This window comes from Chlorocebus sabaeus, chromosome 8 (assembly GCF_047675955.1).
Source record: "Chlorocebus sabaeus isolate Y175 chromosome 8, mChlSab1.0.hap1, whole genome shotgun sequence".
Classification (NCBI taxonomy): Eukaryota; Metazoa; Chordata; class Mammalia; order Primates; family Cercopithecidae; genus Chlorocebus; species Chlorocebus sabaeus.
This window is the reverse complement of record NC_132911.1, coordinates 7,414,083-7,438,219: the sequence shown is the minus strand read 5'-3', so window position 1 is coordinate 7,438,219 and position 24,137 is coordinate 7,414,083. Positions and strand designations below refer to the sequence as shown.

General features: G+C 47.5%; 1 protein-coding gene and 1 long non-coding RNA gene across 5 annotated transcripts in view; one reads left to right on the top strand and one right to left on the bottom strand.

Annotated features, from left to right (window-relative positions):
- The window catches only part of MCPH1 (microcephalin 1), a 240,000-nt gene that overhangs the window by 22,434 nt on the left and 193,429 nt on the right, over positions 1-24,137 (bottom strand). For all 4 annotated transcript variants that reach the window (XM_007961604.3, XM_073017923.1, XM_037985351.2 and 1 more), the window contains one exon: positions 3,524-3,761. In XM_007961604.3, coding sequence (XP_007959795.2) covers positions 3,524-3,761 — 238 coding nt within the window. The remainder of the gene's footprint in view (positions 1-3,523; positions 3,762-24,137) is intronic.
- On the top strand, positions 4,713-11,216 carry LOC103215293 (uncharacterized). The gene is made up of 3 exons (XR_490085.3): positions 4,713-5,081; positions 9,744-9,909; positions 10,659-11,216. It is a non-coding gene; the product is annotated as an uncharacterized lncRNA (long non-coding RNA).

Genomic DNA, 24,137 nt, shown 5'->3' with positions numbered 1-24,137 from the left:
ACATTCGTGGATACTGTTTATCTGCCATACTTAACAAGCCTATGTCTGCCACAGGGCATTTGCACTCTCTGTGTTTTCTCCTTTAACCAACATGTGGGGTAAGCTAGGTAGAGGTTATCACTCTGTTTTATACATGAAGTAAATGCATTCCACAGAAAATGGGTGATTTCAGCTAGGCACAGTGGCTCACGCCTGTAATCCCAGCACTTTGGGAGGCTGAGGCAGGAGCATCACTTGAGGTTGGGAGTCTGAGACCAGCCTGGCAAACATGGTGAAACCTCATCTCTACTAAAAATACAAAAATTACCTAGGCATGGTGGCAGGTGCCAGCTACTGGGAAGGCTGAGGCAGGAGAATCACTTGAATCCAGGAGGTGGAGGTTGCAGTGAGTTGAGATCTCGCCACTGCACACTCCAGCCTGGTGACAGAGCGAGACTCCATCTCAGAGGGAAAAAAAAAAAAAAAGTATGTGATTTGCTTCTGGTTAGAGAATAAGCAAATGGCCAACCTGGACCTGGATGAGGCAGGAAATGCAATGCCCTGGACCGTGTGTTCTGTAGGTTTACAAGTGTATGTATGGACAGAAAAATAAACCTTCCTTTATTTGTACATAGCTGCAGCTACTGGATTGGAATTCAATTCACAAAGAGAAAAATACAAAAAAATCTACTTGTCTGTTAAAGGATAATGTTTAGCAGAGGGTGAGAAAGGCCAGAAGTATGTACAGACAGAAAAATAAACCCTCCTTTATTTGTACATAGCTGCAGCTACTGGATTGGAATTCAATTCACAAAAAGAAAAATAACAAGCCAATAAATACTTGCAAACTATGTGATCTTACATCCCAGAGAGTGTGGGCTGGAGAGGCCTGGTACTGGAGATGCCCACTACACTGGGGTCTGGTGGCCGGCGAGTGAGGGGACTCGTCTCACATGGGTGAAGGCTGCAGCACACACAATACCCAGATGTTACCAAGGGCACACGCAGATGTCATAATTGGTGAGAAATCAGAAACAGGACACACGTTACAGGAGGAAAGAAAAAGAGGCTGGGGCCTGTGGCCCAGCCCTGGAAGTCAGAGAACTCTGAAGGGCTTTATGGAAGCGAAGCGTTGGGGTTAAGCAGATAGACATTCACCTCCTGAAAACCCACGGGCGGGAGAGCCCAGCGGCAAAACAACCCGAGGAAGTGAGCAGCCGCCGAGCAAGCGTGACTCCACACAAGGATGCAGGAGCCACAGGAAGGAGCCGTCAGAGCCACCCAACCTGGAAACAGAGGCAAGCTCGGCCCTGAACGGCACACGCTTTCCAAACTCCAAAGACTGCCTGTTGGTAGGCTGTGGATATCAATCGCATGCACAGTTCCGTCAGCTGGCCAGACAAGCCTTCAGGCCCAGTTCTGTTCTGCAGTCAATGGAATTTTGATAATACACTTTTCCAAAAAAACAAAACAACAACCTCTGTTTCAGAACATAGGATGTTTTGAAGGTTATATTCTTGGCATTTAGAAAACAGTAAACAGCCTCTTAGCTTTTGGACTGTAGCTAAAATCATAGTTTTTTTTTTTTTTGGAAGTTAGTTTCCAGGCAAAAGATGAATTACTCTGCGCCAGAGTAAAAAATTATTTTGATTGCCACGCTTTTAAAATATATGAAAGGATGACCATCAATCATGTAAAAGATGTTTGTAAAATGTCCATAGTTAGCTATGAATGTAACTTGGACAAACACAGTATCTACTTGTCTATTAAAGGATAATGTTTAGCAGGGGGTGAGAAAAGCCAGAAGTTTAGGATTTAGAGACAAGCAGAAGTACTAAGAAAGGAGACTGAATAAGAAACATGGAAAGAGATGGAAGCAAAGAGAGAGAAAAAGAATGAGAGAATGGGAGAGAGAGAGGATGTACCTCTAAAGCCAGGTAAGGAACTTGGCCCCAGGTGCTGAAACTGGAGTGATTCATTGTTATGGGCTGAACTGTGTCTGGCCAAAATTCATATGTCGATGTCTTAACCCTCAGTAACTCAGGATTAGACTGTATTTGGAGATGGCGCCTTGAATAAGACAAGTTAAAATGATGCCACTGGGGCTGGGTGCAGCGGCTTACACCCGTAATGCCAGCATTTTGGGAAGCCAAAGCAGGAGGATCGCTTGAGCCCCGGAGTTTGAGACCATCCTGGGCAACACAGGGAAACCCGATCTCTACAAAAAAAAAAAAAAAAAAAAAAAAAAAAGGTTGGGCGTGGTGGCATGCACCTGTAGTTCCAGCTACTTGGGAGGCTGAGGCAGGAGAATCACTTGAGCCAGAGAGGTTGAGGCTGCTCATGAGCCATGATCGTGCTACTGCACTCCAGCCTGGGTGATACAGCGAGACACTGTCTCAAAAAAATAAATAAAAGCAAATAAAACTATGCCAATGGGTGAGCCCTAATCCAATCTGATTGGTATCCTTAGAGAAGAGAAAATTTGGACACACACAGAGACACCAGAGATGTGTGTGCATGGAGGAAAGGCCACGTGAGATCACAGGAAGAAGGCAGCCGTCTGCAAGCTCAGGAGAAACCAACGCTGCTGATACCCCCTCTTAGACCTCCAGCCTCCAGAACTGACAGACAGTGCGTGTTGTTGAAGCCACCCAGCCTGTAGTATTTTGTGATGGCAGCCCAAGCAAACTAACATGTTTATCACAACCCTGTGGAGAAGGATGTGGGGTTTACCCACAGTGGAGCCCTAGGCTTGTCCTGCCACGTGTGACTCCACCACAGGGTGCGTAAGTTGTGGCACAGATGCTGCCCTGCCTCCTCCACATTCCCCAGGCCATCCTTGCTTCACACTCTTCCTCAACCCCCTTCTCCTGGGATCACCGGCAAGTCTACCGGAGCCCGCGTGTGAGCATGGCGTGGATCCAGCCTCCTCTGGTCACAGCTCAGCTCCTACCACCTCTTCCTCCCCAGAACTGCACACAGCACCTGGCGCAACTCCATGAATGCCAGAGTGGGACATTACGGTCACATTGTGCTCACTTTGTGAAATAAAGGATGGAGTCTTTTTATGTCTTTAACGCCCTTCGAGCACATGAGCAGATGGAGTGATCATGAGATGTACCTGGGAGAGGGGATGACAGGGACGGGGGCTTGGGCCCTAACGCTGGGTGCTGCCAGGGACTCTTGAAGTAGGACAAGGAGGCACTGGGGAGGGAGGGTCTAAGTGGGTGCCTGCAGAGCCTGTGCCCACAGGGGTGACTTGGGGTGGCTTTGGGTGGACTGGGTTTTTCACACGAGCCAGGAGAGTCAAGTGGGGAGTCCAGTTAGAGTTCCCATTTCTTTGTGAACTGTGCTTCTGCTGACAGCAAGGAGTGGGAATGCCGAGGGTGACCACATGACGCTGCCAGGGCAGATGCTAGAGGCTGGAACATCAACCCAGGTGCCCCAGCTGCGTGGAAGGGGGTGTGAGCATGGCACCGCCCTCCCTGGAAGCCTGTTCATAGATCTGGACCACACAACAGTGTCTCTGTGCCTAGATTCTTACCTAAGACCCATTTCTCCGACAGATACTTGACTGTTGCTTTCTTCTTTCCGCTGTAGGGCCCGATGACGATGCTGGCCTGGCGGGGGACTTGGCTGACCCGGCCTCCGCACAGGTGGACTAGTTCACAGAGCTTGGCCACTGGGGGGCTGCTGGCAGGCGAGACAAACATCACTGGCTGGTCGGCAAAGAGGGTTCCGCGGTACGGCCCTGCAGACAAGTGGCACTCCCTTCGGCACAGCTGTGGGGCAGACAGAGAGAGAATTACAGAGGTGGGACCACTTCAGTCTCCATAGCATAAGTGAACTGTTGTGGTTTACCTCCTTTTTTAGGAAAAGAATAGACTGAATGTAAGGCTGCCATGCTCCTGTGAATTTCGAATTCTGAGAACCCAGAGAAGATGATGACATTAATGACATTAAACTGACATTTTCTGAAGTATCCATGAGTAAAACTCCAAAGAAATAAATTAGGAAAAAAAAAAAAAAAAGTGTAGGCCTTTGAATTACTACAAATCCTCAAACAAAATATTGAAAAGCAACTGCTAGCAGAACAGAGCAGAGCCGTAGCTAGGCTGAACTCCAGCTAAAGTAACTTGGTGACGTGTGCAAGTGACGGCAAGATTCTAATGCAGTGCAAATGCCGGCTGTGCTGGAAGAGAGTCATTCAATCCAGCGTGCTCCAGGCTCTTGGCAGAAAAGGACTTTTATAGAATCTAAGAAATGCTGTAAATCCAATACCATGGTTTGGACGGGGAAAGGGACAGTGAGGCAATGCAGAAGGAGAATTCCTAGAGCCGTTCCCAAAACACACTAAGTTTGCGGGAGAGAGGTGTCTCGAGGTTGTTTCAATGAGCTGTTGGGAAACATTTCGGAAACTGGGATGTGAAGCTGCTCTGCTTCTCCTTCTGGCGACGTGTGGTCATCTGGTTGACCCAGAGGACTGCGGGAAGGCCCAGTTATTCTGAACACGCATTTTCCTAACTATGGGTTGGTAAAGACTTCTTTTTGAGTATAAAAACCCTCTGAGAGATGCCGTGGGTTATGTGCTATCCACATTTTGTTTTGCATATTTTCCCTGCAATATCTGAAATTAATGGTTCATACAAATTAGAGATTTGAGGGGATGTATGTGAGGGGAGGGATGAAGGGCCTTCTCAGAGGAGTATAACCTGGGGTGCAGTGAGGTTGGGGTCATCTTAGTCAGGGCAGCAGACAAGGTTGACCTTGGAGGTAGGGGTACAGTGGAGTTGGGGGACGAGCAGCAAAGAGTAAGTTCCACAGCCCACATCGCTCACAAAATCAGAGCAACAGTGAACTGTTTTTCTGCTAGGTTTTCACACTACTGTAATATTTAACAAAAGAGGATCCTACTGTGAAAATATAGCTGCAGCATCAATGGATTAGATCCAATACACTTAAATCTGCTCATGGAATTTGCTTTTTCTCTTCCCTTGCGTTGAATTTTACAGCATAATAAATACCGAGCCTCAGTAACTTTCATGTGACTTCCAGGAGACAGTGGCAGCAGGGGCAAATGATTCTTCCTGGATGGTGACTTTGTGAGTATTTTTAGCAATATGTCCTGGGAGATAGGCTGTAAAAAGGGCTATTGATTTAATTTGCAGACAAAGAGACTGAGCTGATGCAAGACAAGAGATTTGCTTTGGCAAATTGTGAGTCACACTGCAAGAAAAAGCCATGGTCCCTAGAATCATGGGGCCAAGCTGCATGGAAATGGGATCAAGAAAGAATATCTTTCGTCTTAAAGTAGGACACATACACATTCAAAAAGTTAACTATGAAAGTATTTGGCCGGGCACGGTGGCTCATGCCTGTAATCCCAGCACTTTGGGAGGCTGGGGTGGGCAGATCGCAAGGTCAGGAGATCAAGATCATCCTGGCTAACACGGTGAAACTCTGTCTCTGCTAAAAATATAAAAAATTAGCCAGGCATGGGGCCGGGTGTGGTGGCTCACGCCTGTAATCCCAGCACTTTGGGAGGCTGAGGTGGGTGGATCATGAGGTCAGGAGATCAAAACCATCCTGGCTAACACAGTGAAACCCCGTCTCTACTAAAAATACAAAAAATTAGCCAGGCGTGGTGGTAGGCGCCTGTAGTCCCAGTTACTCAGGAAGCTGAGGCAGGAGAATGGTGTGAACCTGGGAGGTGGAGCTTGCAGTGAGCCGAGATCGTGCCACTGCACTCCAGCCTGGGCAACAAGAGCAAAACTCTATGTAAGAAAAAAAAGGCCAGGTGCGGTAGCTCACGCCTGTAATACCAGCTTATATAATCCCAGCACTTTGGGAGGCGGAGGTGAGTGGATCACTTGAGGTCAGGAGTTCGAGACTGGTCTGACCAACATGGAGAAACCCCATCTCTACTAAAAATACAAAAACTAGCTGGGCATTTTGTTGCACGCCTGTAATCCTAGCTACTCAGGAGGCTGAGGCAGGAGAATCGCTTGAATCCAGGAGGCGGAGGTTGCAGTGAGCAGAGATGGCACCACTGTGCTCCAGCCAGGGTGACACAGTAGGACTCTGTCTCAAAAAATAAAATAAAATAAAGTATATGATTGTTGAAGCAATACTACGGAAGGGTATAAAGTAAAAAGGGGCTTTTCCTGTTAGACACTGTTGTCTGTGTCTTCTTTGTTGGCAGAACAAAGACTTTTTCTGGGGGCACCAACCTCCACCTGGCCATGTGTTCAAGCCCAAGGAGAAGTCCCAGGACTGGTCCAAGCTAATCATGGTGATCACAATGCAAATGACTGAGCTAAGCATGGCACAGCTGGCCTCAATCCTGGCCAGTGCGACCTGAGAATCAGTCGCTGGTGGGATTCTGAGGGAGTTTTTCTCACTATTATAAACAGACGCATAAGCAGAAATACTTCTTTGCTTGGCACTGTCATGTCTAATGTGATGCCTGGATCACTGAAGCCCCCAGAGGCCACGAGACACGCTGAAAATGGCCCAGTGGGAAGGCGGAAAGCTCTGGGTCCTGAAAAACACTTCTAAGTTACTGACGGACCAAACTGAAATCATCCTTTATTTTGTTTTTATGTCAGAAAAAAAAACAAGCCTAAATTCTTTAAGTGACTTTTTTGTTAAGTTTTTGTTTCTAGAAGCCCAAAGTATCCTAATAATAATAATAATTTTAAATAATCCGCTTATTTTTGGAAATATCTTGTTCATCGTTGAGACTATGAATAATAGATCAGTTCTCACCCCTGCCTCCCCTGCCATTTACCAGAGTTAACAACTGTGAAGAGTTCTCTGTGTATTTTTAAAAATTCTGTAAAATGTGCACACACACACACACACATACACACACAATTTGATATGGTCGTTCCTAACCAAAAAATGAGATCAAATCTCTATCTTACTGTATGGATAAGCTGTAAATAAGCCTTTTTCTAACGCAGTAGAAAAGGAAGTCAACCTCTTGGATGTTTAGGATGTGATTTCAGTAGCTAGTTTCTTTGTGCCGTGACATTACCTTCAGAATTCTGATCTTGGCCAATTTTCCTACCCAGCAAAGCACCATTTCCCCAACACTGGTACATTTTTAAAAGTTAGTTGTGAATTACAAGCTGTAAACATTAGATGCAGCAGACGGTGTTCTCACTGTGTCACCACTGGCTCTCGCCAGGGAGCCTACATGTTACCTGGAGATCAAGGGGAAAACCTCAAAGGCACAGATTCTGAAGTCAACTTGCTCTTGATTATTTTCATTGATTTTTCAATCCCCTTAGTAATCGCAATTTACAGCAATGTGCTCTAAACTCTAATTTTAGCTGGGCAAAGTGGCTAACAGCTGTAATCCCAGCACTTTGGGAGGCTGAGGCAGTTGGATTGCTTAAGTCCAGGAGTTTGAGACCAGTCTGGGCAACATAGGGAGACCCTATCTAGATAGATAGATAGATAGATAGATAGATAGATAGATAGATAAGCAAGCCCGGCGTGGTGTCACATGCCTATAGTTCCCGCTACTTGGGAGGCTGAGGTGGGAGGATCAGTTGAGCCCAGGAGGTTGAGGCTGCAGTGAACTGTGATTGTGACACTGCACTCCAGCCTGGGCGACAGAGTGAGACCCTGTCTCAAAACAAAACAACTCCCCACTCCCAACAAAAAACCAATGATTCTAATTTCACTGCAAACCTTTACACACACACACACACACACGCACACGCACGCACACACACACGCATACGCACACACCCCAGAAACAGGAGTGCATGCAGGACATGTGGAGGGGACAGGCGTAAGTTGGGGAACGATAGCTGGGTGGCATTGTGCTGTTTTATTTTTGTTGTTACCTCAATAAGAACCTCAGAGATAACCAGGCTTATCTATTTATATATTGACCCAGGAGTTTCTAGCTAAAAACAGTTAAAAGATAATTTAAAAAGAAATCATAACTTTCGGGAAGCTGAGGCAGAAGAATGGCGTGAACCTGGGAGGAGGAGGTTGCAGTGAGCCGAGATCGCGCCACTGCACTCCAGCCTGGGCGACAGAGTGAGAGTCCATCTCAAAAAAACAAAAAAAACAAAAAACATAGCTTTCATACAGGTATAAAATGAACACAGTGTATTCATTTTACTTAACTCAGATGCTATAACTGGTTCAAAGGACAATCTGAAGAACACATTTATAGATGAGAAATACTGAAATAAACTTGCGAATGGACAAAAAAAGTTGGCTTTCCTACAAGGTAGGGAGCATTCCCTGTACCAGACAGAATTCATTTCCTGCCTGTAGACAGGCGCGCTTGCATCGCCAGCAGCTCTTTACAACTTACGAAGTTGTAAAACAGCTCCCAAGCAATGAAGGCTGCAAGCAGATAAGCTGGCAGGGCCGTGAGCAGGCCTCAAATGGAGTTTTTCAATGAAGCACAAATGTTCCCCTACAGAACCGAGATGTCTCTTTAAAAGAAATCATGAAAGAAAAGGGGATTAAGTGGAGCTTATGGGCTGCTCCAGGGTTAAGTGGCCTCCAGAATAAACAGGACTGCTCGATCGTCAGAGTGAATTTTGGGTGGGGTTTGAACGAGTTCCTGCTTTCCTCTGCTAATGGTGACATAAAATGACCATTTCATACCCATGGATATACACTGACGTGTACATAGAAGTTGCGGGGGCAGTGGCAGACGCCAGAGGACTTTCTCTGCCGTGAGCTCCTCCTAGGAGCCCTGGGTTGCAGGGGGTGAGGACTGCTAGGAAAGTCTGTCAGTTAAGGCCGAAGGGACATTAGCTTTGCTTTAAAACACATTGCCTGTGCTTGCGTTTGTGTCTTCATCTGATTTAATGGGTTTTAGCTCAGACTCTCCAAATCTATTTACCTACAAGTCTGTTAAGGCAGACTGTGTTGTTGACAAAGCAGAACAGAATTTCCCCACGGCTTCTAGCTTCAAGGAATCCCAGCTATTTATCCATCACCAAGAAGGGAAGCCCCATGGGTGGTTGATGGTTCATTTACTCCAGCCCAGGGGGTTGGATTTCAATTAGTGCATTTGCTTTTCCCTCTAGGTAGAGCTCACCCTTTAAAGTCGCTTCTTGGCTCTCTAACAGTTTTAACATGCACTTTCCCATCTCAACAACAATACAGTGCGTGTCTTACAGGGCTGCAGTTCTCACTCACAGCATTCTTCCTCTGAGCGGTCCAGGAAACACGGGCAGGCCTTACAGTCAAGGCACCTCAGATTTAAAGTATGGAGTATGCGAAACCTTCCTAACTGGTAAAGCGCTCAGTAATGCAAATTCTGGGTGCAACTCAGTGGTTCTTAGTCTAGTCAGAGTTATGCAATCATCAGCACAATCTACTCACACCTTCCTCAAGGTATGACATAAACATTTCTGAATCCACAATGCGGACAATCTCATTAATAACTTTATTGAATCCTGTAGCCCAGCACTGGGGGTCCTCTACAGCCCCACCCCGCCTTCCCCTCCAATCGCAGTGCCCACTGTCTCTTTTAAATAGACTCTGTCCTCATCAAGCCTGTTCTCTGTCCCCCAAATATGCCATATCATTCCTTAATGCACGCCTTTTTTCCCCCAGTTCCCTGCAATCTTATAATTAGTGGTGACACCAATCTATATGTGTTAAAACTCATAGAATTGTATACAAAACAGTCAATTGTACTGTGTACATACATTTAAAAGATAATATGTGTTCTTTTAACGCTCACATTGGTCTACTTTCCATTTTTTCCTGGATCCTAGAAAGGCCTTCCTGTGCTTCCTGAGACACAAAATCCTCTTCCCAGCGCCTGCCTCCTGACCCCAACTCAGGGCTGAGCCACAGAACCAGTGCACTCATCCCCACAGCACTCCCTGCAGAAGTACCTGCACGTTCGTTTGCTGTGTCGTGAAGTGAACGCATTTCACTGTGAGTATCAAGCTAAGTTCTGAGGGTACAAAAATGGAGGGACACAGTCTTTGCTTCTTCAGGACACTCTAGAAGTTACAGACATTTCATGGACAGAAAAGTGGGAGCCGGAGTGGGCTTGGGGCATTTAGGGAGGACTTCATGATGTTGGTATGTGATATGGAGTCGTGAGCAGAAAGACGGTTCCTCATGGAAAGCACACAGGAGCCCCTCAGGTCCTGAGACCTGGGTGTCTGAAGGCCCACGGCATGCGTGAACGCAGCCCAGGGTCACTGGGAGTGAGGGGCAGGGGCGAGGGGTTCGGCAGGCAATAATTGCGAGAGCTAACTTGCTAAAACATTTACATGCACGCCAAGTGATGAGGTGTGGACCAGACCACTCGTGATTACACAGTGTGAGCATGGTTACTGGGGACCTCAGAAACCTGAGCAGATGAGGCCACGGGGGGATTCGTGTGTCAGGAGGCTCACTCTTCAGGCAACGTGGAGGACAGGCAGAGGGGTTGAGATCAGGAAGACCCAAGAAAAAGGAATGAAGTAGGGTAGGGTATGGGGTTGGGGAAGGGAGGGAGATTCAAGACAGAAAGAAAAGTCAAACTCACCAGGAATCCAGTAATGTGACTGGCTTCCTATGTGCACACGGGGAGGTGAACACTAAGATACCTCGGGGGCCATGCAGGCATTTGTAAGAAAGCTCAGCTGTCGAGGTTTTGAGGTTTCCAATGAATAATCCATCTTTCTTTTCCCCAGGTTCAATGCCAACTGAGAGGCAGATACAGGCACTGAACTATAGAGACAAGCCACGTTGATTATTCATAAGGCTGCCTGCAGATTGGGCCTTAGGCCAACGGACATGTGTGTTTGCTAATCTCCTCTGATGACTTAGAAAGACCACCCACGGAGCCACATGGGCACTGGACAAAGGGCCTGCCTCCACGCAGGGAGGGACAAGAGGGGGACAGAAGGCAGGCTTTCTCCAGGAGGCAGCTATAGTTGTGATGAGATTTGATTAAGTTGGTCTTCCTCCGGAGGAGATGGGGGTGAGGGGAGGGGGCGCCAGCCTGGCAGTGGAAAGCTATGAAGGAGGCAGGCCCCTCACCACCCACGGGCGGATGCAGGCATCTGACACCCAGGACACCTGACCGTCCTCCATCGTGAGTCCTGTCCGAGCGGCCAAGCTTTGGTGAAAGCCCCGGCTCTGCACAACCATTTCCGAAAGCAGATCCTAGTGCTGATCATTGCAAAAGAGGTGAAGGCAGACCCAGAGGCCACCATTTGGAAAAACAAAATATTTTTAGGAGTTTAACTTTCTAAAATAATTCTCAGTGTAGAGTTACACGTGACAATGTGGCCTGCACTGAGTCCATCAAAGTTGGAATTAACTGGTCATTGGCCCCGGGGAGAAGGAATAATGATGCCTGCAGTCCCTGGACCTTAGAAAAACGAGAGAAATAGGAACGGAGCACACCATTAACTATTCTGATAATCACCTCAATCCGGTAAAAATAAAAAAGGGCTTCAGACCAGGAAGACATGAAGGCTCCAGAAACTCTGCATCAAACCTTTTCCATTTGCAATCAAAACCATCCCTGCTCCTGGCTGCCACCTCAAAGCATCCTGTTCCCTTGCCCTCCACAAGACAGCTCGAAACCCCGTGCTGCCAGACAGGGCCGCCCACTTCACCTCGCTGTTACTGTCGTTCCTCTCGGCCCTGATGACGCTGTCTGTCTCCATCACTGATCTTGTCCCACTTCCTGGAAGTCTCAGGACATCCACAGGTGCCCCTTCCAACCCCCTCACCCCGCAGGCTCTCGGGCTCCTCTCTCCCCGGGGAACTGCAGAATCCCGAGCAGCTTCCTCTGTAGCTACCACCTCTCCTCTTGTCAGCAGCCCCGGGCCCCTGCCCAGTGGACGCGATTGCCTCCCGCCTTCAGCCCTCCATGTCCTAGCCCCTAAACCAGCACCCAGCCCACCACCCCTCTGTGACTCCCTGGCCCTTCTCTCCACGTTGGGCTCAGTCAAACCAAGACCCGGGTTAAATTCAGATGTCAAGTGTCTCTGCACGGACAGTGCCGTGGGTGGGTCTGGCTGTGTGCTAGTCCCCTGACTGTTGGCCGTGTGGCCCTCTGTGTTTCTAACCACTCTTTCTACCCGGCTCGTCCTCCCCTCCTCACTGCCCATTCCCACCTGCCTGGCCTTCAGCCTATAAGCCCGTTCTCAAGCTCAGCCGTGGCTCCCCACTGAGGACAGTGAAGTCACAGAGCTGTCTCCTGCTCCCCAGCACCCGACACCTGCTGCAGGCCTGCCTTCCCCCGAACCCCAGGCTGCTGGACAGGAACCCCCATAACCCCCATATGGAGGCCGATCTCCCACCAGGCCAACCCCGCTCCTCTCGCCTTCTCAAGGACATGCTCCATCAGGTCTTCCTTCTGTCTTGTTTGTTATGTTTTGGCTCAAAACAGTCACAACAACAAACAACAAAAATGCTGTTATTTCTCCCACCCTGCAAACCCCTTCCCTCTTCACTTCCTTTGCATCTTTTTGTAGCAAAACTTCTTGAAAGAGTGGCGTATGCCCACTAAACTCACACCCTCTGCCTTTGCTCCCATCATGCCCGTGAAATTGCGGTGGTCACAGGTGGTTCTCAGTCCTCTTCTCAGAGGCACCACTAGCTGGGAGAAGGAGCAGGACATGGAAAGCACAGATAGCAAAAGCAGGTGAAGCGGCGATGTGAGCGGGGGTGGCGCCCAGAATGCCAGGCCAGGCAGGGGAGGTTGGAACAGAGGCAGGCCAGCCAGCTGGGCAGACAGAGCCGGAGCAGGTCTGCAACCAGCGGTACTGGAGGCAGTGGGTCAGGAAGACCAGGGTGGAGGCTGCAGGGATGAGGACGTGCTGAGCAGGGCAGGCACTGGTGCTGAAGAGCACGGGTGGGGGAGGATGTGGATTAGCCAGGTCGCAGAGGCAATGGAGAAAGGGGTAGTGAACCTCAAGCAGCCCTCAAAAGACAGGCAGCAGCACTGGAAGGCGGCATGAGGAGCAGGATGAAAGCCTCAGTACAACTCTCCAGCCAGGGGCAGAAGTGATTATGCCCGGGAAGTGGGCTGGCTGGGAAGGACAGAAGGTTGGCCATGGGGATCGGGGCTTGGCTTAAATAGGCATAATCTGATGGGGCAGCTAGTCACCAAATTAGGCAGAGTGAGGGGGTGACACTGCTGTAACAAGAAATGTGTATTTGATTTCTGCCCCGGGTTCCTAGCACTGAGCCCCTAAAACCCTTGGAATTCCCCTAGCGATGCAGGCAGAAGAACGTCCTTCATCATTTATCACAAGCCCTCTCCAACCCTACCTGAGTGTATGCTGGTGAGGTGGCTCCTGGAGGCTGGGGGCTGAGTGCCAGAGGAATGTGCCAGATCTTTGGAGGGCTGGAACTTTCAGCCCCACCCCCACAAGGTCTGGGGTTCACTCAATGACCAATGATTTCATCAATACTGCCTATGCAATGAAGCCCCTTAAAAATCCTGACATTGCAGGGTTCGGGAGCTTTGGGGTTGAACACATTCTGGTGCAGGAGGTGATGCCCCCTGAGAGGGCATGGAAGCTCAGTGTGCTCCGCTGCCTGGCCCTGGGTCCTGTGCACCTCTTCTCTGGCTGTTCTTTTACATCCTTTCATAATATCGTTGGTGATGAATTGGTCAATGTTAAGTGATTCTCTGAGTTTTGTGAGCTGCTCTAGCAAGTTACAAATCCCAGGAGGGGGTCGTGGGAACCCCTGATTTACCGCTGGTCAGTTAGCAGGGAGACCTGGGACATGCAATTGGCATGGGGAGGGAGGCAGGCTTGTGGGGCTGAGTCCTTCACCTGCTAACTCCAGGCAGGTGGTGTCAGAATTGGATTGCAGGACACTCGGCTGGTGTCTGCAGTGAACTGCAGAATTGTTTGGTGTGAAAAAAACCCCCTACATTTGGTGTCAGAAGTGTTTTCTCTCTCTCTCTCTCTGTGTTTGTGTGTGTGTGTGTGTAGCAATAGTAGTAGCAGTAGCCGTAGTAGGAAAAACAGGAGTTTGTTTTCTTTTAGAGAAACAGTTTTGCGTGCAGTTTGCAGCTAGAGAGGGGTCTGGGAGGCATCTGAGCAGAGGTGACAAGCAAAGCCACAAGAGCATGGCTTCATTTTCTGCTAAATTTGCAATTCAAAAGTTCTAAGTTTCAATTTTGTAATATGAAACATTGTCAGTGAAACAGTTTTTGAAAGAACAAGAAAGGTTTTTTTTTTTTTTTTTTGGTAAGAAAAATCAGCATCTTATGTTCTTAGTTTTAAGGAAATGGGCATGATGTTGTCTCAAGTGTATGAAGACAGTTCTGTCAACTTCTGGCCTGGGAGACCCCTGGGCTCTGGGAAAGTAGAGATAACAGACTTGAAAATCCATCCCTCTCTTGTAAGTGGGCTTAGGGGTCTGTACTTTCTAAGCAGAATGATTATAGTTTTTCATCATGGGGGAAGAGAAAGCCTTAAACCAGGGAGCTAAAAAGAAAGATGATAGATGCTGTTCTTTTTCCTTTCCCTGGGCAATTCTGTCATTGCAGAAAGGAAACAGACTGGAGGAAGATTATGGCTTTTGCTAAGAGTTGAACCAGAAAGGCTGGAAAGAGCAGCATGCAATGACAGTTTACGCCAGACTCTGGGGTGGTTGGAACAAGTCGTGAGATTTAAGGTAAGTTATAAAAGGCTATTCTAATCAGTAGCCAACAACATGGCTTCAACAGGTTAAGAAAAAGTTAAATGTTATAAATGAAGACACCTGATTGTAACTTAGAGTTTGCCTAAAATCAAGGTGGCTTGTGTTTTCCAAACCACCTTCTGTCCCTATCCCAGCTCTTGCAGAAGAGAAGAAGGCTCAGTGGCAACCCAGCCCCACACATCTGCATCTATTTAAGAGAACTAGAAGCAGGAGCATTTAACAGTCTGACAACGGAGACAAGAGCATGTCAAAGCAAGGAGACTCTCAAGGCCAGTAAAAATAGTGAACATGGCTTAGAGGGTCCTTATGGCTCTTGGCAGTAAAGACCTCAGACAAAAGCATGTGTTGTCAGGCATGGGAGTGCGGTTTCTCTAACCAGCCTTGGTTTTAATACTGAGATGTTTTAGGATGTTTCAGAAATAAAAGTTGAGAGAACTGCCAAAGAACTGATCCAGACACAAAAGGAGGTGATGGCAGAGGACAGGGTGTATTAAGGCAACCATGAACTGCCCACCCCCCCCACCCGCTATGGTTTACCTGGCAATGTGTGTGTGTGAGGGGGCATTGCTTTGATAATGGGATTCCCAGCAAAAATAAAAGCGATGATGTTGTCAGAGAGGATGGCAGGCGAGGCCTGGGAAATGAGAAGTGGCTCTCTCCCGGGACATCCTCCTCAAATTCTTATTTTATGCAAAAAGTAAAAGTGCATCAGGATAATCGCTCCCGGCTTAGCTTTTCCAAAAGCCACATACAAATGGGACTTTCTGTTCTCCATGACAAACTAGCAGTTAAAGGAAGGCAGAATGCATTTTTTTTCCCCTTGACTTTCTCTGAGTGCGATTCAGACAACTGACATTGGAACTCAGTGAGCGCCAAACTTGGATTTTTTTTCAGCATCATTTGAGTTTTTTTTTCTTTTTCTTTTTTTTTTTTTAAGGCTACATAAGTGATGGGAACATAATTGTCTTGGGAATCCACAAATAACTTTTTAAAAAGTCATAAATCTGGATTTCATGCCTCATAGTTTTCAACAACTGCGAGAAATATGTCAAAACTCGAACGCGGTAGGTTTCTGTCCCCGTTAGTGGGCACAGACTGACGCTCTGGGTCCTGTCCATGTGCTTTGGTGGTAACTGCGTGAACTAGTCAACAGCATGCTGGCTGAAATGCCTTGGTTGCTTTTCACTGTCGTTTTTCAATATCATGATAAAAAAGCACAGGGAAAGAACTATAAAAGTCATGGAAACTTTTATTTGATCCTTAAAAAATGGTCTGATAGGTGGCATAGAAATTTGTAAACCTTATAGTAACACTAGAGTAGGTCCACAGTGTCATTGAAAGTTGGGGGTTTTAAGCGAGAATTTGGGCAGGGCCACCCCCAGCAACTCTGCAGTATCCCGTGGGTCTTCATGCTTCGGAGGAGCAGCTCATCCTAGCTGTGCATTCTAATCACCTGGGAAGCTGTTAGAATGTTGTTCCAGGGGCCCCACCCCACGCTAATTAAGTCAGAACACGGGATGCAGGATGGGGAGGCCTAGGCATTGGTGATTGTTAAAGCTCCCTAGGTGAAGCTAATGGACTGCTCAGGCTGAGGAAAGATTTTACCGTGCCCGTGGTTCTCAAACTTGACTGCTAGTGCAGTCACCTGGGGAGTTTGAAACAATTCCAGTGTCTGGAGCCCCAACTCCGAGCATACTGATTTAAGTATAGGAGGTGTGGCCTGAGTAGCAGGAGTTACAAAAATCTCCCCAGATGATTCTAATGACAGCAAAGGACCGAATTACAATCACAGAGGCTCAGAAGAGCAAGCGGGTTCATATCTCCAACCATAAACTTACATCTGTCAGTAAGCACTTAGCAAGTTAGCCCTGCTGCCCTGCACTGACCAAAGGAGAAGAAACTAGAGTCCCTGTTTTAACAAGCTTGAAGGGTTAGGAGAAGAAATCAGTGCAGCAAATGCAGTGTCAAGTCTAAAACAATTAGACACCCAGTAAAAGATGAGCTTCCTTTTTGATGGATACAGTGCTACAACTCTCAATGCATTTCTCTTTTGCGATTGCCTTTAGGTCGACACCTGTCTTTCCTCTCCTACTCACCTGTGAGCACCTCAACACCTGCTCAGCCCTCCCCGCCACCAGCCGGTGAGCACAGGCAGGTGAGGCCTGGCATTGTTTTCACTGGGCTCAGCTCATCAGGGTCTGGGAGGCCGTGCGCCCTCTCCCACCCTGGCATGCAAGTCTGCTCCGTCTGCCTTTCCTGGCTTGCTCTCCAGTTCCTCTGCTGAGCCTGGAGTCCTGCTTTGGGCTCCAGCTCACCTTGCCAGAGGTGAGCACTCCCCTCAGCCCCTGCCAATCCTCATCTCCTGGGGGCAGATCAAAAACAGTATTCCGAATGGTTGGTCTGGCCCTTCCCAGCTCCACCCACTTCTTGGGGGTGAACGGATCACTTTATTGCTGAACAAATCCTGGGCCTGGTAGGTGTCTTAGTCTGTTTTCATGCTGCTGATAAAGACATACCCAAGACTGGGTAATTTATAGAGAGAAAGAAGTTTAATAGCCTCACAGTTCCACCTGCCTGGGGAGGCCTCACAATCATGTCGGAAGGCGGACAGCATGTCTCACATGGCAGCAGACAAGAGAGAAAAATGGGAAGCAAGGGAAAGGGGTTTCCCCTTATTCACCATCAGATCTCATGAGACTGATTCACTACCATGAGAGCTGTATGGGGGGAAACTGCCCCCATGATTCAATTATCTCCCACTGGGTACCTCCCATAACACGTGGGAATTGTGGGAACTACACTTCAGGATGAGATTTGAGTGGGGACACAGCCAAAGCATATCTGTAGGGAAGGAAAGATTTCTTTCCTCACCCATTGCTAGGTTCATGGCTGGGGCCCTTCCCTGTAACAAAAGAGTAACAAGAGGAAAGCAGGCACACATATTTAGTATGTGTTTCAGGTGACACAGGAGCCATCATAAGGAAAGGAAGGACCCAAAGAAACAGGCAAATGGGTATTTTGTACTTTGGTTTGATGAAGAGTGGATAGTGGTGGAGGAGGTGATTAGACAAACCAGGAGTGAGCTAATGGTGATAAACTGGGGGCACTGAGCAAGGCCTGTTTGTTCCGATTCTTCTCTGTGCTCTGTGTCTTCAGAGACAAGGATGTTCCTTTCCTCCAAGTACTGGGACAGACTCTCTCAAATGAGGATCTTATAACCTGCCCCAGGAGAGAAGGTCAAGGAGGGGAAAGTGAGAGGGGCTTTCCTGCTTCTGTGATTTTCTGAAATGCCAAGGTGCTATAACTGGGGACGGTGTGTCCTGAACACCATCAGCCTCTTGGTTTCCAAATGCATTAGTCTGTTTTCATACTGCTGATAAAGACATACCCAAGATTGGGCAATTTACAAAAGAAAGAGGTTTAATGAACTTACAGTTCCACATGGCTGGGGAGGCCTCACAATCATGGTGGAAGGTGAAAGGCACATCTCATGTGGCGGCAGACAAGAGAAGAGAGCTTGTGCAGGGAAACTCCCCCTTATGAAACCATCAGATCTTGTGAGACTTATTCACTATCACGAGAACAGCATGAGAAAGACCTGTCCCCATGATTCAATTACCTCCCACAACATGTGGGAACTCAAGACGAGATTTGGGTGGGGACACAGCCAAACCATGTCACCTAAGTGGACGCCACACCTTCTCACATACACCCTCCTCCTTCCGAGAATATCTCAATTCAGCACAGCCTTGCTCCCTGTGCAGTGCGGGAGGCGGCAGGAAGCAGCACATCCTCCTGACACTCCGTGGTTGACAGGCACTGGTTTATGTTGTAGGACCTAGGGAAGTTCCCTCCAACTAGGACAGGAATGTTGCTTTAAAAGAACATTAACACCCACCTTACATAGGTTAGGTTTTTAAATGAAGCCTTTATTCAAAGTCATGGTTTGGTTCAAGATGTATAAAATGCAAGACTGATTGTTGTGAATTTTCAAGTTGAATTGGAATGAATTGTATCTGATTTCTCAAAAGCTTTTTACTCCCATCTTTTGAGAGTTGCTGGATGTTTTAGATACATTATTTTATGTGCAAGTAAATGGAAACAACCTCATCATTTCAAGGCTTCAGTAATTTGTTTTTCCTTATAATCAGGCATATTCTTCAAAGTATGAACGAAGTACTCTCCACTCTTGCAATACTTTGGGACTTAGCAATTTATTGTCTGCCTATAGGAGCCACTGAACTTATCAAAAGCTTTACAACTTATTCACAATTTTTTTTATTAAAACAAAACTTACCAATCTCAATTTAGTTTTTTAAACCAGCAAATTAGGTTTAAAATATTTTTACAAAGCCAGGCATGGTGGCTCATGCCTGTGATCCCAGCACTTTGGGAGGCTGAGGCGGGTAGATCACTTGAGGTCAGGCATTCGAGACCAGCCTGGCCAACATGGTGAAACCCATCTCTACTAAAAATACAAAAATTAGGTGGGCATGGTGGCACACACCTGTAATCCCAGCTACTTGGGAGTCTGAGGCACGAGAATCGCTTGAAACTGGGATGTGGATGTTGCAGTGAGCTGAGATCGTGCCACTGCACTCCAGCCTGGGTGACAGGGTGAGACTCTATCTCATAAAAAAAAAATTTTACAAAAATGTCTGGGATTCACAGAACTTAAAACCAAAATTTGATCTCTTCGCTTCCTTCTGGGGAAGGCCCAGACCAGCGCCACTGACCTCATCCCTGCTTAGAGTCTACAGTCCAGCTACTATGTGGTCTGGCTACTCAAAGCACAGCATTGTTACTTTATAAGACAGTAGAGGTTTACAGTGTTACATCTTGGTTTAAGGACATATTGTTCGTTTCCATGATTTATTTGCTGCGGAGTCTTTGGTCAGAAATGCAAACTCCCATTGCACAACACTTTTCTGCTTTTGGGGAATGCATCAGAATGAAAGGCAAGGACTCCCTGCTCTAGTTACAAAACACCCCTGGGTGAAACAAGCATTTTTGCAAAGAGTGTGGGTCCCAAGCGAGCAGGAGTACAGGCAGGGAGGAGAGAAAGGGCAGTGACAGGCTCTCAGGAAGGACAGATCCTAGCTGGATGTCAACTTTCGGAAAAAAGAATATAAAATTCCCCCAACATGAGTAACCATTCCAGATTCAGGGACCCAGTAAGAGTGGGGCTGGGTGTCAGGAGACTTGGGCTCCTTCTGGGTCCCCAAGCACCTGCTGTGGGACCAGGACCACTGAGACTCACAGGGAGAGGTCAGGCGACAAGGAGGGACATAAGGTCCTGTCGGGGTGACCTGAATTCTGTAGTCCTTAGTTCTTCCCCTATGAAATGAAGGTATGGCACTGAACAATTTCCTGATTTTCTTTCCTTTTGAACATTTTCAATGTTGTGGTTCCTTCTGATCTTCTTGCTCTTACTCCTCCTCACTTAGCAACTCAATTTCCCCCCAGTTAATTTCAAAAGCTTCTGTTGTACTTAAGTTGGTAATTCTAAGAAGTTCTGTTCACAGTATAAAAGTAGGCTGGGCCAGACATGGTAGCTCACACCTGTAATCCTAGCACTTTGGGAAGCCGAAGCAGGCAGATCACCTGAGGTCAGGAATTCAAGACCAGCCTGTCCAACATGGCCAACATGGTGAAACCCTGTCTCTACTAAAAATACAAAAATTAGCCGGGCATGGTGGCACGCGCCTATAGTCCTAGCTACTCAGGAGGCTGAGGCAGGAGAATCACTTGAACCTGAAAGGCAGATATTGCAGTGAGCCGAGTTTGCGCTGCTGCACTTCAGCCTGGGCAATAGAGTCAGACTGTCTCAAAACAGCAACAATAGTAAACGTAGGCTGGAGAATTCTGACATGTGCTCTCACATTCCACTGTATTTGAACTGACCCAAACAAAGAGTCTTGGAGGTTTGTTAGGGAATATTTAATTTTTGAAATCCATCATTAGGGTACTGAAGTCTAAAACAGAGATCTGATCTGAACAACCTAGTTTCCACTTCTCGGTCAAAAGCTCTTCTCTTGGCTGGAACGTGGCAGGCCAGTGGGTGAAGCACATTTCTGGCCTCCAGGGCTGAGACCAGGGCTCTGTGGAGGAGCTGTGTCTGGGATGGCTCCATGGAGGGGCTGTGGCTCCTTCCAATGCAACCCTGGAAGGCCACTTGGCTGCAGCCCATGATAGCATGGGGGCCGGGCTAGGTGAGACAGGGAAGGTCCAAGCTCAGGTTCCAGTCCCCATCCCTCTGCCACCAGCAGAGTGTGCCTGTTTCCTACTGGCCAGGGTGTGTGTGTGGATCAAAGGACACACATGTCACAGACAGGTTAAAAAAAAAAGTCAAAGTGAATAAAATAATTTATTGAATACTGATTTTTAATCTTGTAAAAATAACCCTGATATCTTCCCCAAATTACTTTTGAAACTGACTTGCAAATCAAGCATTGTAAAAAGCACATTTATTTCATGGAAATCAGGTCCCTTAGTAGACCTGCTTTTTAATGAAAGATGGAATTGTAGCATACAGAGTATTGACTTGATGTGAAGTTCAGAGAGTGCAGGTGGCAGTTTCAGAGTTAGTTACTAAGTCCCAGTTCGGATCCTCTTCTTAAAATCTCGCACAAATGACTTTCTGATGATTTATCTGAAGCCAAGCTCAGCCTTATGAATAAGGAGCACCTGTGTCACCTACTGAAAGCAGGAAGGTGCTTCCATCCCCAGATTCCCATCCTGTACTTCCTTGCTGGTACCTTTCACATCATCAGTTATATCCTAAAGTGCAAAGGGCCCTGGGGAGAGAATGCATTAGCTAAATTCATTTAAAGGCATAAACACTCTCCAGGACCATTTTCCAGCAAAGTGTATGTGTTTAACTTTTAAAATCAACTTTACTGAGGTATAATTTAAGAACGATGAAATGTAAAAATTTTGATGATTTTGACACATTGAGGTAATAACACCTCAATTAAAATATGCAGTATTTCCATCATCCCGAAAAGTTCACTCATGCTCCTTTGCATTCCATTGTCACCCCACCCCGGACAATCACCGGTGAGAAAACTGAAGACAAAACCGAGTTGGCCCTTCTGAAACATCATGTTAGTGGGACTATGAAAATAAGCACATTCCAATAAGCCCCAAGGCCTCAGACACATGGATGGATCTAGAGCAGTCAGGCGGTAGACGTCGATCACTTTCTCATTTGACGTTTTTTTTTAAAGTCATTTTTGGGGAAACTGAGAAAATACAGGCTGAAGACTAATGTTTGGGGGAGAATGGCAAAAAGTGAAAGCAATGTCAGGAGACTAATGCCCTGGATTTATAGTACACCAGCCACACACACACACACACACACACAGATGTACACACACGGGCACACACATGCACCTATGTACACAGATATACATGCACACGCAAATATATTCGTATTTTTTTTTTTCTATTTTAAGACCAGACTTGCCAGGCCACATTTAGTTTATTGCATCTCTTTAAATAGCCAAAATGAAATAAAATCTGAAAACACAAAGCAAATATGCTTCCGAGAGTGGGGAGGTCAGAACAGGAGCAGAGTTAAAAAGAGTAAAATATGCAGAGTTGGGCCAAGAGGTGACTAAGAGGGAAGGAGATGATAAGATCTGTCCACAAATACCTGGAGGTTGTAAACAACAAGGAAAGCGACAAACCCAACCAGCTAACAACAAAGGGTGACCAGGAATTTGCTGTGTATTAAAGAAAGGAAATGAACCAAAAGGCAAGCAGCCTTCCCCGCTTTGGGGCTCTGAGTGGGAGAGCACAGCCCAGCCCCCCACCCTCCCTTCCATCCATTCCTCCCGCATTCAGATTCCCCCTGGAGAGGCTGGGGTCTGGCTCTTCCACCTATCCTCACAGCCACTGCTGAGGCTCCGGTGGGCTGCCAGGCCACTTCCCACTGGGACTCTTGGTCCTACCTTCATTTCCCTCCATGTCATTGCCATAGAAATCCGCACAGAATGCGAGGACGGTCCCTCTCCTGCTCCAGCCCCTGCCAGACGAAATGTGCACCACCCTGCTCTTGGTGCTTAAGGCTCCCCAAAGTCTGGCCCCTTGCTGCCTCCCTTCTCGCGGGCGAGCCCCCTTCCTAAGTCTTTCTGCTCAAGGACACTGGTTTTCCTGAGCTTGGCTCTCACCACATTTTGTGCCTTGCTACTGCCTTCCAATCCGACTCCATTTAAACTCAGGAAGTTTATGGAGAGCCTTCTGTATTCCATGAAGAGATTTTAAAACTATGAAAAAATTCTGCAGTGCCTGCGTTCAGGAAGCTCCTCATCTAGCAGAGGAGACATACTTAAAGAATTAATTACTATGGTACATTGACTACCCTTTTTATATGATGGTATTTATACTGGTGATATAAAAACACTACTCTGAAACCATAGAAGAGGGTGACACTAATTTCTCTAGAAGCTCTGGGGAATGCTTCCTAGAAAAGCTTGTCCTTTAGATAATTAGGAAAGGCTTGTGTGTGTGTGTGGTGTGTGTATATGTGGTACATGATTGGGTGTGTGTGTATGTGGTGTGTGTTGAGTGTGTGGTGTGCACCGTGTGTAGTGGTCTGTGTATTTAATGTGTGTGTTGTGTGTATGTGTATGAATGGTGTGCATGTGGGTGGGTGGTGTGTGTATGGTGTGTGTGTTTCTGGTGGGCATGTATGTATGATGTGCCTATGGGGGGTGTGTGTGTGTGCGCGTGTGTCCAGTATGATGGAGGACAGGTAGGGGGTGTCATGGCGGGAGGGAGACTGCCACAGACAGCCGGCATTAGGGCAGGAAGAGCCAGGAGGCAACCAGGGGCTGGAGGGAAAAGGAGGAGGGCCAGTTTAAGGAGAGGTCTTGAAAGCTTTGCTCGAGTCTGAATTGGAACCTTCAGAGAAGGGAAATGAGTAGAAACTGAGAAGCACAGGGTGCCCTGATGAGAACTGTTTTCCAGCGATGCACCTGCAAAGACAGCTGAGAGCTGTGAGGGTGGAAGCTGCAGGAAGAATCCTCTGGAAAGTGCAGCGGCCCAGGTGCACACAGCTGGGAGGTCTAGGGACTCTGTCTCCAGGTGGTGGCTGCAGGGAGGCCTAGGGACAGCTCTCTCATCTCCAGGTGGTGGCTGCAGGGCCATGAAGCCAGCCCCCAGCCTACAAGGAGCCTCAGCTCTCCTTCCTGGGGGACTCCAGTTCCTATTTCCTCCCTTGGTGACCCCGTAGTGGCCCTTGTCATCTGCCTCTGCACTGCTGTGTTTAGCGATTCTGAATGGCGCCTGGAAGTGTGTTAAGCACCGTGCTCCTGTCTCCTGGGTGAGATGTCTGTCCAGTAGTTCTAGGCAATGTCTCCTCAATGCACTCACCCTTGATGGGAGCCCATAGCTGCAAAGGAACTGAAGGCCTCCAACCTGCCCCCAACGATGGCCTGTGTGCTTCCTGTGTCACTCAGCTATTGAAATAATGCAACAACCCTCAGAGG